At 40.8% G+C, this 15,748-nt stretch overlaps 1 protein-coding gene across 1 annotated transcript in view; it reads left to right on the plus strand.

The window, feature by feature from the left end:
* adgrg2a (adhesion G protein-coupled receptor G2a) overlaps nucleotides 1-15,748 on the plus strand; it is a 98,215-nt gene that overhangs the window by 38,717 nt on the left and 43,750 nt on the right. Inside the window, exon 3 of the mRNA XM_060900565.1 lies at nucleotides 14,230-14,817. Coding sequence (XP_060756548.1) covers nucleotides 14,230-14,817 — 588 coding nt within the window. The remainder of the gene's footprint in view (nucleotides 1-14,229; nucleotides 14,818-15,748) is intronic.

Here is a 15,748-nt window from a genome sequence, read left to right on the forward strand (position 1 = left end):
GGCTTATGTTATAGCCGACCTTATAACATTGCTATTTCAGATCCAGAATCATAGAAATATATGTGCTCAACCCAACTACAGTGCGAAATCGTTCCGTTATAACTTTCCCCCAGTTCTCCTAATGTGTGCGTGAGTTTTTCCCCCTTGTGACAACGCGATGCAGCCCAGCCTCAGTAGACTTCAATGGCATTTGGGAGCTATGCGCTTTTCAATCTCAAAATGCAAGACGATTATTGGACAAATACTGCGAAAACGCCCGCCCACGGAGTCCCACGGACTCCCAGCCTCAGTGGACTTCAATGGCATTTGGGAGCTATGCGCTTTTCAATCTCAAAATGCAAGATGGTTATTGGACAAATACTGCGAAAACGCACGCCCACGGACTCCCAGCCTCACAGTGGGAGGGACATGGCTAAGCTTTCCGCGAGGAGACTGGTGATTGGTGAAAGCGGCTGGATATTTTCTTTGATTGACAGCTCGTTTCAAATATAGACAGGCAGCGGTGAATTTCAGTTCAGTCCCATGTGGATTCGCAAGTGCTGTGGTGTATTGTAAGAGATCAGCTTACATTTCGATTTCATTCATTACATACGGTTTCTACCAGCTTTTTTAGTTTGTATATATTTTCATTGTAAATAAAGTGTAAATATAGTGTTGTCAAGTTTGCTATCTTAGTTCCAGAAATTTTGTTTATTTGAGTGACTGAACTTGAACTTGAGGGGGCTAGTCAGCTAGCAAGAAAGCTGCGCACGGATGCCAAGCATTGCTGATTTAATTTTGGCGAAGCCATTTGCCAGTCTTCCTTTCGAGGAAAAAATTAAAATTAAAGAGCAGGGTAGACCAACGCCTCAAATTGACTTGGTGAAAAAGGTAGGAAATAATATTCGTTCCTTTCAGCTCTCCTGGTACGAGAAAGTGAATTGGCTAACAGCAAGTGACCCACATCAACAACAGTAAATAGGCTACTTTAGTAATATGTCATGGATGGACAAAAAATATAGAATCTATTTAAAATGTTTATGCTGAGTATATTATATTGGGGGCGGCACGGTGGTGTAGTGGTTAGCGCTGTCACCTCACAGCAAGAAGGTCCTGGGTTCGAGCCCCGGGGCCGGCGAGGGCCTTTCTGTGTGGAGTTTGCATGTTCTCCCCGTGTCCGCGTGGGTTTCCTCCGGGTGCTCCGGTTTCCCCCACAGTCCAAAGACATGCAGGTTAGGTTAACTGGTGACTCTAAATTGACCGTAGGTGTGAATGTGAGTGTGAATGGTTGTCTGTGTCTATGTGTCAGCCCTGTGATGACCTGGCGACTTGTCCAGGGTGTACCCCGCCTTTCGCCCGTAGTCAGCTGGGATAGGCTCCAGCTTGCCTGCGACCCTGTAGAAGGATAAAGCGGCTAGAGATAATGAGATGAGATGAGATATTATATTGGAATATATATTTTTCTGGATATGAATTAAACACAGCTACAATTTGGAAAAAAATTTTAAACAAAAACACAGCTGAGAACATTTCACACTACAGACCTGGATTAAAAGTGAAGGGTTATCAAAATTGTCAATAAAACATTTCTCAGTCAAAATAAGTAAAATATAGGGAAAGTGTCATTGAATGAAATGTGTGGCACCCAGCTCTATGTTTGGCTCCCCAAGGTCAGTGCTTGTGCCTATTCCAGAACACTCTGCTGTTACTGCTGAGGTTCCTGACAAAGAGCTGCTTTCAATAATGATCAATTTTTAAACAACATGCCACAATTTTAAAATATAAAATGTTAAAATATACCCCCCCAACACCACCATCATGTATATTGGACAGTAGGCTAATGGGCCAAAAGAACCTGTTATTTCACAGTTTGTGACCCTGCCAACAATCAGCCAGATCAGAGGCAAGAGTATGGGCAAAATTGATGTGTTTTTTCTTTTAAAATCTGGAAATATCATAACCGACCAGCCTCCCCTGTTTGAAAGACTACCAGCCACCACTGGAACCAACGCTTCAAAGATCATAGAGCCCTGGGAAATTATAAACAGTCAGGGTGAGGGACCCTATGCAGTAAAGACCCTAGTGGGATGGGTTGTCAATGGGCCCTTAGGGCATGGCAAGTCTACTGTCAGCAATGACTGTCAATCTACAGCAGCAAATAGGATCTCTGTTGCAAATCTAGAAAAGTTGTTGATCAGCCAGTACAATCACGACTTTAATGAAAAGACTTCAGAGGAAAAGCGTGAGCCCTCCATTGAGGTTAAAAGGTTCCTTGAAATTGCAAACAATTCCGTCTCACTTATAGATAGTCACTATACTCTAAACCTGCCCTTTAGGAGAGATGATGTGCAGTTGCTTAATAACCGTCACATTGCCATGCAGCATCTCCAAAGCCTAAAGAGGAAGCTAAAGAGATACGAGGCTTTTCATAATGAGTATACAGCCTTTCTGAGTGACGTCATAGTTCAAGGATATGCCAAAGTGGTCCCACACGAAGAACTGGAAGGAACTGAAGGAAGAGTCTGGTATATTCCGGGTCATGGTGTATACCACCCTAAGAAGAACATGCTCAGGGTGGTGTTTGACTGCGGTGTGGTGTACCAGGGTAGGTCCCTGAACTTGGAACTTTTGCAGGGCCCTGACCTTACCAACTCACTAATTGGCGTTCTGCTCAGATTCAGACGAAAACCCATAGCCCTCATGGCCGATATTAGATCTACGTTTCATCAAGTCAGGGTGTCCAAGACAGACATAGACTTTCTGCGCTTTTTATGGTGGACAGAGGGAAATGTTGAACAAGATCCAATAGACCATCGCATGCTGGTACACTTGTTTGGAGCCACTTTCTCCCTAAGCTGTGCCAGCTTTGCCCTGTGAAGAATGGTGGAAGATAATCCCCACATGAGACCACAGGTGACAGACACAATAATGCATCATTTTTATGTGGATGACTGTTTAACATCTTTGCCCACAGTACAGGATGCAGTGCAGTTAACATCAGAACTGGTGGAATTGTGTAGTAAAGGAGGATTCCAGCTTACGAAGTGGGTAAGCAACAACAGAGCTGTGCTGTCAAACATAAAGGAAGAGGAAAGAGGAAAGGACACCAGATCATTGGATCTTGACAAAGAACAATTGCCAGTTGACCGAGCTCTTGGACTTCAGTGGAGTGTGGAAAATGATGACTTCGGATTCAACATTGTAGTTCCTGAAAAGCCACATACATGGAGAGGAATTCTGTCAATGGTAAGCTCTGTGTATGACCCATTGGGTATCCTGGCACCTCTCACTCTCCCACCCAAGCAACTGTTACAACAGCTTTGTAAGCAGGGCTATGGATGGGATGAACCAATTTCCCCGGGACAATCTAAGCAGTGGGCTAATTGGATCGAAGATCTTCCAAAACTGGTCAACTTTAATGTTCCACGCTGTATCAAACCTCCTAACTTTGTAAATCCAGCAATCATCCAACTGCACCATTTTGCTGATGCCAGCGAGCTTGGGTATGGGGTGGTGAGTTATTTGAGGATGACTGATGACCTGGGTGGGATTCATGTGTGTTTCCTGATGGGAAAAGTGAGGGTTGCCCCCTTAAAGCAACTCACAATCCCGAGACTAGAATTAGCAGCGGCGGTGCTGTCTGTTAAGGTGGACAGGCTGTTGAGGGCTGAATTACATCTCTCCTTACAAAGCTCCACATTTTGGGTTGACAGTCAAGCTGTACTGAAGTATATAGCCAGTGACAGTGCTAGGTTCCACACCTTTGTTGCAAATAGAGTTTCCTTTATCAGAGAGAACACCAGCATTCACCAGTGGAAGTTCATTGAAAGCAAGTACAACCCAGCAGACGATGCCTCCAGGGGGCTTAGTGTACAGAAATTCCTGGACAGCAAGAGATGGCTTTGCGGCCCTCAATTTCTCTGGGAATAAAAGCATACCTGGCCCACGGAAACTGTCAACTCAGAGTCTCTGCCACATGATGACCCAGAGGTCAGATGTTCCATTGCATGCAATGCTGTAGTTCAAGATCCATTCAGCCCAACTAATAAGCTTCTCTCTTTCTTCTCAGAGTGGACCAAGTTGATGAAAGCTGTTGCCTGGTACCAAAAACTCAGGGACAGCCTGTTGGCGCTAGTTGCCAAAAGAAAACAACTTTCCACTGACGTAACCACCTGTTCTCAGAATGCAACATCTCTGCTGCACGCCTTCAAGTTGAAGCTTGGTGGACAGTGCATATCCCTAGATGACCTTGAAAGGGCTGAGAGAGCAGTTTTGTCATTTACTCAAAGACAGGCATTCCCTGTTGAATGTGAAAGGTTAGCAACAATGCCACCTTGTGTTCCTAAACGGAGCAAAATTTACAGGCTCGATCCTGTCCTCAAAGACGGGCTGCTCAAAGTAGGTGGGCGGTTGTCCAGAGCAGCTATGTCCGAGACAATGAAGCATCCCATCATTCTCCCAAAACAGTCTCACATTTCCAGTCTCTTACTTTGCCATATCCATGAAAGGTATGGACATTGCGGCAGAAACTGTCCTCAGCCAATTGCGAAAGAAGTACTGGATTGTTAGTGCAAACAGTGCAGCAAGAAGGGTCATCTCCAAATGCATGACCTGCAGGTGCTTAAAAACAAAAACAGCAGAACAAAAAATGGCAAATTTGCCATTTGAAAGAACTAGGCCTAACCTCCCTCCATTCACCAATGTTGGCATGGACTATTTTGGTCCAATAGTGATGAAGAGAAGTCTACTAAAAAGATATGGTGTACTATTTACATGTTTGTCTTGCAGAGCCATCCATTTTGAAATGGCTTACTCTCGACACCAATTCCTGCATCCATGCTATAAGACGATTTGTATGCATACGAGGCCAGGTACAGCATATCTGGTCTGACAATGGCACCAATCTAGTTGGTGCTGAAAAGGAACTGAAACAGGCTCTGTCTAGTCTAAACAACGAAAAGATCCAAGATACTTTGCTGAAGCAAGGGATAAGCTGGACCTTCAATCCACCAGAAGCTTCTCACCATGGTGGGGTATGGGAGAGACTGATCAGGTCAGTGAGATGGGTCCTGAACGTTCTCCTTCACCAACAACCCCTAACTGATGAAGGTCTCCAGACATTGTTTTGTGAAGTTGAGGCCATCCTTAACAACCGCCCAATCACCACAGCATCCTCTGACCCTTTTGATTTGGAACCGCTTACCCCAAACCACAACTGCTTACCCCAAACCACTCAACACTCAACCCGTGCTCCCTCCTGGTGAGTTTTCCAGAACCGACTTGTGCACCAGGTGCCGGTGGAAACAAGTACAGTATCTGGCGGATTTGTTTTGGAGACGATGGACACAAGAATACTTGACACTCATGCAAGAAAGACAGAAGTGGTCCAAAGTAAGAGAGAACCTCAAGATTGGAGACATTGTGGTGATAGTTGACCCTACTTCCCCAAGATCTTCATGGCCTCTGGCAAGAATTCTTGAAACAAAGCCTGATTCCAGTGGACTGGTCCGGTCAGTCAAACTCAGAACCAAAACGGGTGTTATAGAGAGGCCAATTACTAAACTGTGCCTGCTCTTAGAAGATGCACATTAATGGCCAGATCAAAGAACATGTAATGTATGTCTTTCCTTATTATTTCTATTTATAGGCTCCTTATATCATATTAACTAATTGTTGTATGTTAAGCCTAAAACATTAGGGGCCGGATGTGTAGGAGCCAAAAACTTATTTTCTCTATTCTGTCTTGTGCAAGTCCCCTTCTCTCCTCCCTCTAGTGGCCAAGTGGCCATCTCTGTTTTAAATGCAGGTGATGCTTCCTGAGTAGGTGTGGCTGGAGCAGGAAGTAATGGTCTTTGACCAGACAACCAAGAAGAAGCTGAACACAAACAAGCTTTAGTTTATCTTGCTAATCCTAAGTTATATTGAAGTTTTACACCTTGTGAGCGTTATATACTCTTTTGTTTTCAATAAATTCTACAATACTTTTGGACTTTACTCATCTGGACCGGATTTTTAACTTGGACGTTTGAGTCAGACTCTCCAGCTTGGCCACCAGAGTGGTTATCAATAGGACAAAGAAATAACCACTACAGTGCTGTAATGCTATTATTCTATTCAGGGTGATATTTAGAAGAAACCTTTATTTGTCATATGCACACTTCAAGCCCAGTGAGACACATCCTCTGCATTTAACCCATCTGAAGCAGTGAACACACGTGCACACACACACAGAGCAGTGGGCAGCCATACTACCCAGGGAGCAGTCAGGGGTTAGGCACCTTGCTCAAGGGTACTTCAGCCCAAGGCCGCCCCATGTTAACCTAACTGCATGTCTTTGAACTGTGGGGGAAACCGGAGCAGCCAGAGGAAACCCACACAGACACGGGGAGAACATGCAAAGTCCACACAGAAAGGCCCCCACCGGCCGCTGGGCTCGAACCCAGAACCTTCTTGCTGTGAGGCGACAGTGCTAACACCATCGTGCCACCCGATATTTTGCCTGTACACTTATCAGGAGCTCCACTTTTAGTCAGTGACTTAATATATTTTATTAATTAAGGAACTTTTGCTTACGTCATTAGCATCAAGTAACTTGCTGAGAAGCCAGATCCAGTGTGACCTGTTTTAGTTCATAGAAAATGAACTAAATGATTCATCACTGTCATTTACAAGCATAAGGAAAGAACCAGAATAAAGAGGGTGGATTTACAATAAGAATGAAGAGGAATGCAGTCTGAGCCACTGTAGCTGCTCACAAGCTTAGACATGAAAGATACACCTCAATTTCACCACACGCACAAATTATACACAATATGAACTGAAAATTATATGACTCATCGAGTTATTGTATTATACAGTAATTGCTAATTGCATTTACGAAAGCAAATTCTTTCCGATTGTTGCTAAGTCATCAGAAACGGGTGAAATGGCACAGGATGGAGATAACATTCAGAATCTGATTATTTTCAAATAGAGCAATTCCAGCGTTATGGACGTGACACTTGAACTCAAAATGGCAACAAATGACCCAGTGCATGTTTTATTGTCCCCCAGTATTTAAACAAGTGTTGCATATTTTAAGGCTGTACCATACTGGAGAAGTGATAGAACAAGAACAATTCCCATAGTACATCTAGGGCATGCCAGAAAATGCCAATAAAAGATGTGTTATGGATGTGACAGAAAAAGTATCACTTTTCTTGGGTGACTGTACATTTTTATCAAACTCTGTGAAATTGTAAACCTAATGTCGAAATGGAGATATCCATTTGATAGAGGGGTCCAAGGTGAATATTAAAAAATCTTCGTTTAAAATATTTTGTATTTCATGCAGAGTTTCGGAAGGAAAAGTCAGCGTTATGGATGTGATGAAATTCCGTTATGGATGTGACGCGTCTGAAATAGACATGGCATATGTTTAGAAAATCAGCAATTTAACCACCATAACCCTTTGAAAAACTCTCTAAATATCAGCTAAAACTATCAAAGTTCTTAAATAATATTTAGGATGGCTATTGTTTTGCTGTCTTGTGGATTTTAGCATACATTTCTGTGGCTTGTGGCAATAATATAGAATTGTACATGATCAAAGTTGATTTTAGCTTGGGTTTTACATTATAAGAAAGAAAGACTGACATAATAAGGCGAAGGGAACAATTCTTGTGACAAATTGGTTCAACTTATTCACATCTGTAAAATACAGGCCTAGGTGATATCTCTGGGAGTGGTTTTGATGTATTACATGTTGCTTTATTTTTGCATGGTGAGGTTGACATTTACATGGAATTGCCCAATACTCTTCCTAATTTCACAGATTTCTGAGACACAAACAAAGACTTGAAAGTCCCATCTTATTTATTACAAATGGTTTATTTCACAGCATTTTTTTAACTGCCCATATTTAATGGTATACTTGCCTTTCAGGTTTTTCAGGTGTAGGTCATAAAATGAATTTTCCCCGACACCCAATTATTTTTGTTTAGTGTACCAAGAGCTACTGAATTCAAATCACAGACTTCCAATTTTATTAGTTTTTTTTTTTTTTAATAGAACAATTATTGAATTTAGGGCCACATGGCCCTAAATTCTCCGCTATTTTTTCCTGCTTCACCATGACCCAATTCAAGATACTACGTTATGCATCACCTGGTGGACTTTCTCTGTTTGCCCAAGGCATTGTGGGATACAAATTTGAAACAGGAGAGAAAAATGGAGGACGAGTGTGCGAATGAAACGTGAAAGACTGACTACAGTAATGGAAAGCAAGAAGAAAAGACATTATGTTGCAAAGGAAAGGAAATGCAAGACCAAACTAATAAATATCGGCGGTCAGCGAGCACCTCGGTGTGATCAGCTGTTCATTTAGCAACAGAATGACGTAACTGTCAGTGCACAATCAAAGGTAAACCTGTGCATGTGCACGCGGACTTCCTCTGTCTGCTTGACTGCGCAAAGCGAGCAATTTCATGCGCATTATTTGCTTTAATCCCCTCAAAGTAAATAACTTCCCGGCCACAGAATGGCCTGATATTTTGAGATATTACAGAAATAATCATATATCACAATGATCAAATTTCTGAGGGAACTAAATTTCACTGATTTTATGAAATTGAAAGGCCATCTAGCTTTAACATTTTTGTTTAACAAAGTTCCATTTAAATACTCAAAAATGTAGATATACTACCAAGGAAAGTGAGGGAATTGAGTATTCTTCTTCCTATTATTATAACATCTTAATCAAATATTATCTTTCCCTTAATAAAATACATATTAAGAGTTTAGAGATGCACAATGACTGTATTATAGTTTTCATAATTTAAGAATATTTATATATGTTCAATACTTTTACAAATCTAATTAAATACTGTATTAGAAATAAAAAATTAGTCAGTAGTAACACCTCATGAACACACAACACCAAAGTCCAGAATAACATTTCGGTTTTGTTGCTTGTTTTAATGAAACAGGAAATTTTCTTTTTAGTTTCTGCTACAAAAAAATAATACAGAGACTGGATGGGCAATCAGTTAGGGTCACTGAAGCCAGTGACCCTAACAACCTACTGGATGACTGAGAGGGTCAACGACCCATGTGGCTTTAACGACTCTCCTTAGGGTTTCTTTTGGTCCACTAGAGGATAAATACCTGGAACTCCCCACTAGTCAGACAGAAGTGAAGTAGCCGTTTGGATGAGAGCTGAAACGTCTTCAAGGACTTCAAGCAAGTCCAGTTGCCTTCTTTAGCACCTACAGTTTATGATGACCTGGATGACAGAACATTCACAGATATATTTATGACTTCTACATTATTGAGTCAGTACAAAAACATTTTAGAGTTCCAAATGTTCATTTTCCAACACAAAATTAAATGTTACAGAAAAAAAATGTTTGTATCTGAGCAGCATATTACATAAGAGAGCATGTTTCAGATTATAAAAGTAAGCCTAATGAAGGCTACTGGGTTTTGGTGCAAAATGAAAAAGCAAGTGTGACAGTCAAAGTGTCCAGAAGAACTGTGGCTGGTTCTGCAAGATGCTCAGTAAAACCTAAAGCTCATTTCCTTATAAAACTGCACTCACTGTACGTGAGACTACTGTTTTGTTTTGTTTTTAAGCAAAAGGGTCATCTCACACCAAATATTGACTGTTTCATTTACTATGGCTTACTGATATCACTTTATATTACTTTTTTTTAATGTTGAAACATTTCATTATTTTTAAGCCATTATTTTTTGGTCTACAGCATTTCTTTACATGTGCTTAAGACTTTTGCACAGCATTCTATGTTGATCAGGATTTTTTCAGTACTTGGTTCCGTCCGCTTTGTGGGAAAGTATGTGAAGGCGTGATGTCTATCAGTGCGTTAGTGATGCACTAACGCAACTCTGATATAACACAAGTCATATCTTATGTTCCTTCACTAACATGCTTAACCCTTTCAGTTAATTCGTTCTCCCATTTCAACACAACACCCAGAAATGTGTTTTTCCATCACATGACACATCTTTCATGGAAGTTAGCAACTCTAGCCACGCCTCATCATAATACATTCATTTTAATGCGGAGCTTGTTTTTGCAATAACGCTTCCACCTGCAGATATATATTCATCACACACATGTAAACATGCATCAGCACCGTGACACCATGATCCCAGCCCCAGAAATGCTTTCTTACTCTGATGTACAAGGATTAGATTAGATGACAGATAGAATTAGACTCCTGCACCGCACCTCTCACCTCATCATGGGAAGAGAATGATTGGTGATTAGTGTTTGCAGATGATTGCAGGGCGAGTCCGGAGATATGAGAGGAGAAGATCAGGGATAATTTTAGTTCAATTGACATTTCAACTCTATTGTAGAGTGATTAGTGAAGAACACAAAGATACATTAAGGTAATTATCTAAATAACATTAAAGGTCATATTGAATTATGTCTGATTTATACAGAAATGAGCAAATTGCACGATAACAACTCGAAGGAAATCAGCATTTCAGACTGCAAAGTTTCAAAAAAATAAATTAATTCATCAAATTGTTTCAAGTACTTTAATTATGCACTGTAAAGAATTTCTAAAATTACAGTAAGCGAGTAAAATAAATAATTCTTGGAGTTCAGGGAAAATATTATCAGTACTGCAGATTATACGGTATTAAAGCACTTTTGTGTAAAGATACTGTAACTCTACGTATATTACAATAACAAAAAAAAAACCTTAGCATTAAAATAATGGCTCTGAAGCAGCAAAGAATAACATCTGTAAACTTTTTCCGTTTATTATTTCTTACATTATTTTATCATGAAGTTTTAACTTTAAAAAAAAGCAACAAAGCTTCACTTATTTTAGCAAAAACAAGATTTCTACTGGACTTAAAGCTAGGCAATGCTAGTCTCGCTAGCTAATATTTGCTAGCTAGCTAGTCTGATATTTTAAATAACTAACTCATGTCATATATTTCTTTCTGCTTGTTAGTGTGCTTGCTCAAGGCACTCGTCTTTGTCTTGCCTTTCATCCGTCCATTTTTTCTCCATTTTGCCGCTAATCAATGGAAGCTTGACTGAGTCATTTCTCCCTTCCCCCATAGGTGATGATGCATTTGGCAAGGATCTGCTCATTTGAGACTTTGACAGCAAATCAACTTCAACTCAATGGCCACTTTATTAGGAATACTTACACGCACACACGATAGCAATTAGCATATAAGCATTCACGTGCTACCATGCTAGCTGTTAGCATGTTATCCATTACGATATCATGCCTGCTGTTAGCTCATGAGTTGTTAGCATGTTCACCATTAGCATGTTATCATGAGAGCTGTTAACATGTTAGGATTAGCATGGTAGCATGCAGAGTTCGCATGTTTGCTGTTAGCGAGTTTGCCTGAGCATGTTAGCATGCTAACTGTTAGCATGTCACCCTCAGCGTGTTAGCATGCTAAAAGTTAACATACTAGTCATTAGCATGTTAGCCTGTTAGCTGTTAGCATGATAGCTGTCAGCATATTAGCCTTAAAGTGTTAGAATTTTAACAAATAGCATGTTAATCATTAGCATGTTAGAATGCTAGCTGTTAGCATGTTATATATTAGCATGTTAGCATTAACATGTTAACATGCTAGCTTTTAGCATGTTAGTATGCCAACTGTTAGCATGTTAGTATGTTAACTGTTAGCATGCTAGTTGTTAGCATGTTATATATTAGCATGTTAGCATTAACATGTTAACATGTTAGCTTTTAGCATGTTAGTATGCCAACTGTTAGCATGTTAGTATGTTAACTGTTAGCATGCTAGTTGTTAGCATGTTATATATTAGCATGTTAGCATTAACATGTTAACATGCTAGCTTTTAGCATGTTAGTATGCCAACTGTTAGCATGTTAGTATGTTAACTGTTAGCATGCTAGTTGTTAGCATGTTGGCATTAACATGTTGGCATGCTAGCTTTTAGCATGCTAGCATGATAGCTGTTCTGCTACAGCTCAGCAAGCCCACTTTGCATTTTCTCTGTGGAAATGCAGTCTAGTTTATTCCTGTCCACCTGTTTTTTTGGAGCCACTACTCCTCCTACAGCTTTTGAGATAGCCACACTATTCTAACTCAGAAACATCTGTCCTGAACCTGTGTAGTCTGCTTGTATACAATTTTTGGATCGATGTACCCATTCTCTTGTTCTTGTCATTTTTCTGTCATTTTTTTCCCATAGAGAATGAATAGGGCTCATGAATCGAATCATCCTGCTCGGACACGCTCCATCGCAGATGCACCAAACCTTACATGATACTTCAGGCCAACTCCCCCGACACATACATGCGATCGGGTCTGGCCTGCACTCGCCTTTTCCTTTCTTTTTGTTCATCCTGTTTTCCTCCATTCACTTCCATTCATTTTTGGCCTTATTGAAAATGAATTGACTTTCAAGGAAAAAAACTTTCACTCTCTGTCAGTTTTTTGAACCGAGTGACCAAACTTTATGAAATTTCACATAATGCCTCAGGCCAAGGCCCCGCACATGTCCATCCCGTCATCTGAGACCTGCACTCATCTTTTCTTTGGTTTTCATTCATCCCTTTCCCCCCCATAGGCTTCCATTGATTTTTGGCCCCATTCAAATGAATGGAGTTTTGCTCAGTAACACTTCACCACACATCCACCAAACTTCATATGGCACCTCAGGCCAACTCACCCATCACACACACGATATCAGGTCTGACCCGCACTCGTCTTTGTCTCGCCTTTCATCTGTCCCTTTTTTTTTGCCGCTAATTATTGGAAGCTTGACTGTGTCATCCTTCCATTCCCCCATAGGTGATGATGCATTTGGCAAGGTTCTGCTCATTTGAGACTTTTGACAGCAAATCAGTTTCAACTCAATGGCCACTTTATTAGGAATACTTGCATGCATGCACATACATACACAACACATATTATCCAATAGCATATTAGCATGTTAACTGTTAACATATAAGCCTTACCATGTTAGCATGCTAGCTGTTAGCATGTAAGCTGTTAGTATGTTAGCATCAGCATGTTAGCATGTTGACCATAATATGTTGGCATGTTAGCCTGAGCATGTCAGCATGTTAGCTGTTTGGACATTAGCATTAGCATGTTAGTATGTTAACTGTTAGCCTGTTAGCAGTAGCATGTTAGCTTTTATCATGTTAGCATTAACATTAGCATGTTATAATACTAGCTGTTAGCATGTTAGCATTCAGATGTTAGCATGCTAGCATTCGCATGTTAGCATGCTAACTGTTAACATGTTAACATTAGCATGCTAGTTGTTAACATGTTAGCATTAGCATGCTAACTGTTAGCATGTTTGGATGCTAGCTGTTAGCATGTCAGCTGTTGGCATGTTAGCATGCTCACAATTAAATGTCATCCATCAGCATGTTAGTATGCTAGCTGTTAGCATGTTTGCCATTAGCAGATTACCATGCTAGCTGTTAGCATATTAGCTTTAGCATGTTCGCATGTTAAGTTAGCACTAGAATGTTAGCATTAGCATGTTAGCTTTTAACAGGCTTGCATGCTCCCGGTTACCATGTTAGCCATTAGTATATTAGAATGCTAGCTGTTTACATGTTAGCCCCAGTATGTTAGCATGATAGCTGTTCTGCTACAGGTCAGCAAGCACATTTTGCATTTTCTCTGCGGAAATGCAATCTAATTTTATTTCTTCTTGCCTGATTAACATTGTCCTTGGTGTGTAATGTTTGTTTTTAGTTATAGACAGCAGGCTTTAACTAAACTGCAGCAGCCATTTTAGAGTAGTTTGTTACAACCTATAAGTACTCCTGTACTTTGTTTCATTTATTATGGCTTACTGCTGTTCATAATATATTTTTAATGTTGAAACATTTCATTTCATTATCTTTTAAGCCATTTTTGGTTGACAACATTTCTTATGTGCCTAAGACTTTTGCACAGGACTGTATGTCTCCATTATCTTTTGACGCAGGAGTTCTGAAAACTAAATAAATAAATAAATCAATAATATTTGGACAATCGGAGCCATAAAGCTTGAGTATTTTTATTCCTGAACTTGTTTGTTTCATTGTTTTGGGATTATTGAAGTTTCAAATAAACCAGTAACATATAAAATGTCATACTTGTGATGCAAACAGACTGATCACAGTCAGATCTCATCACTTGCTCAGCAGTTTCTCCTTTCCAGACCACAGACGTCTTTCAGTGTTTGTTTTTGTTTCTCATTTGTTCTTTTTTTTTTTGCTTGTCTCTTCCCAGTGGACAGTTACTTCATGAGCAATTCCAAGGCTGTCCTGCAGAGATGTACAGATGGGTGGACTCTACAGCAAAACCAGCGTGTGCCAAAACTCTTACAGATGACCGTGTGTTTGGACATGCGCTTACTGACTGCAGGAAAGTGGATGGCCTTTAGCTACACAATACCTCACTCACCTTACTACGGCCTGACACTGCAGGGTGACAATGATGCTGTGTACGTCTGGCTCATGGGTGTGAAACATCGCTTCCCTGTGCGTCTGACACTGGAACATTGGCACCGGTTGTGTCTACGCTTCGACTCCTTACATAACCGCTTCAGCCTGAGCGTTAGCAGCAGTCAAGACACCTATGTGCATACGGTCATTGCTCACGCCATGCAACCCATTGGCAGACTAAAGCTGGGATGTCAGCCCTGGCAGGACTTCCCGAGAACAAACATGGCCAAAATGGAGCTCTACCTATTCAGAATGTGGGGGGATGTGAGAGAGCATGCACTATGTGAGGATGGCACAATCGTGGGCTGGGACTCGAGCATGTGGAGAATCAATCAAGCCCAGGCCAGGGTCCAGGACGACACACTTTACTGCGGTGAGCACAATAAGCATGTAGTGTTATGAAAGCAGCCTAATATCTGCCTTTTTCCTAGTTAGCAAGTATGAAAATCAGGAGGTGCACATTTGCAAAATTTTCCCGTGCTGGAATGTTTTGGTACATGATGTGTACAATGTAAATTAATTAATTTGACTATGGATGCAAATATTATTGTGTATAGCAAAAAAAAAATCCTATGCAAAATACCCAATCCACAGATAAAAGAATGGAATACCAGGACTACAATGCCTTGCAAAAGTATTAATCCCCCTTGGTGTTTGTGCTGTTTTGTCGCATTACAAGCTGGAATTAAAATGGATTGGGGGGGGGGGGTTAGCACCATTTGATTTACACAACATGCCTACAGCTTTAAAGGAACAGTCCACCGTATTTCCATAATGAAATATGCTCTTATCTGAATTGAGACGAGCTGCTCCATACCTATCCGAGCTTTGCGCGACCTCCCAGTCAGTCAGACACAGTCAGACGCGCTGTCACTCCTGTTAGCAATGTAGCTAGGCTCAGCATGGCCAATGGTATTTTTTGGGGCTGTAGTTAGATGCGACCAAACTCTTCCGCGTTTTTCCTGTTTACATAGGTTTATATGACCAGTGACATGAAACAAGTTCAGCTACACAAATTGAAACGTAGCGATTTTCTATGCTATGGAAAGTCCGCACTATAATGACAGGCGTACTAACACCTTCTGCGCGCTTCGGCAGCGCATTGATATCTGAGCTCCGTATCAATGCGCTGCCGAAGCGCGCAGAAGGTGTTAGTACGCCTGTCATTATAGTGCGGACTTTCCATAGCATAGAAAATCGCTACGTTTCAATTTGTGTAACTGAACTTGTTTCATATGACTGGCCATATAAACCTATGTAAACAGGAAAAACACGGAAGAGTTTGGTCGCATCTAACTACAGCC

The sequence above is a fragment of the Neoarius graeffei genome, chromosome 19 (genome assembly GCF_027579695.1).
Source record: "Neoarius graeffei isolate fNeoGra1 chromosome 19, fNeoGra1.pri, whole genome shotgun sequence".
NCBI classification, from domain to species: Eukaryota; Metazoa; Chordata; class Actinopteri; order Siluriformes; family Ariidae; genus Neoarius; species Neoarius graeffei.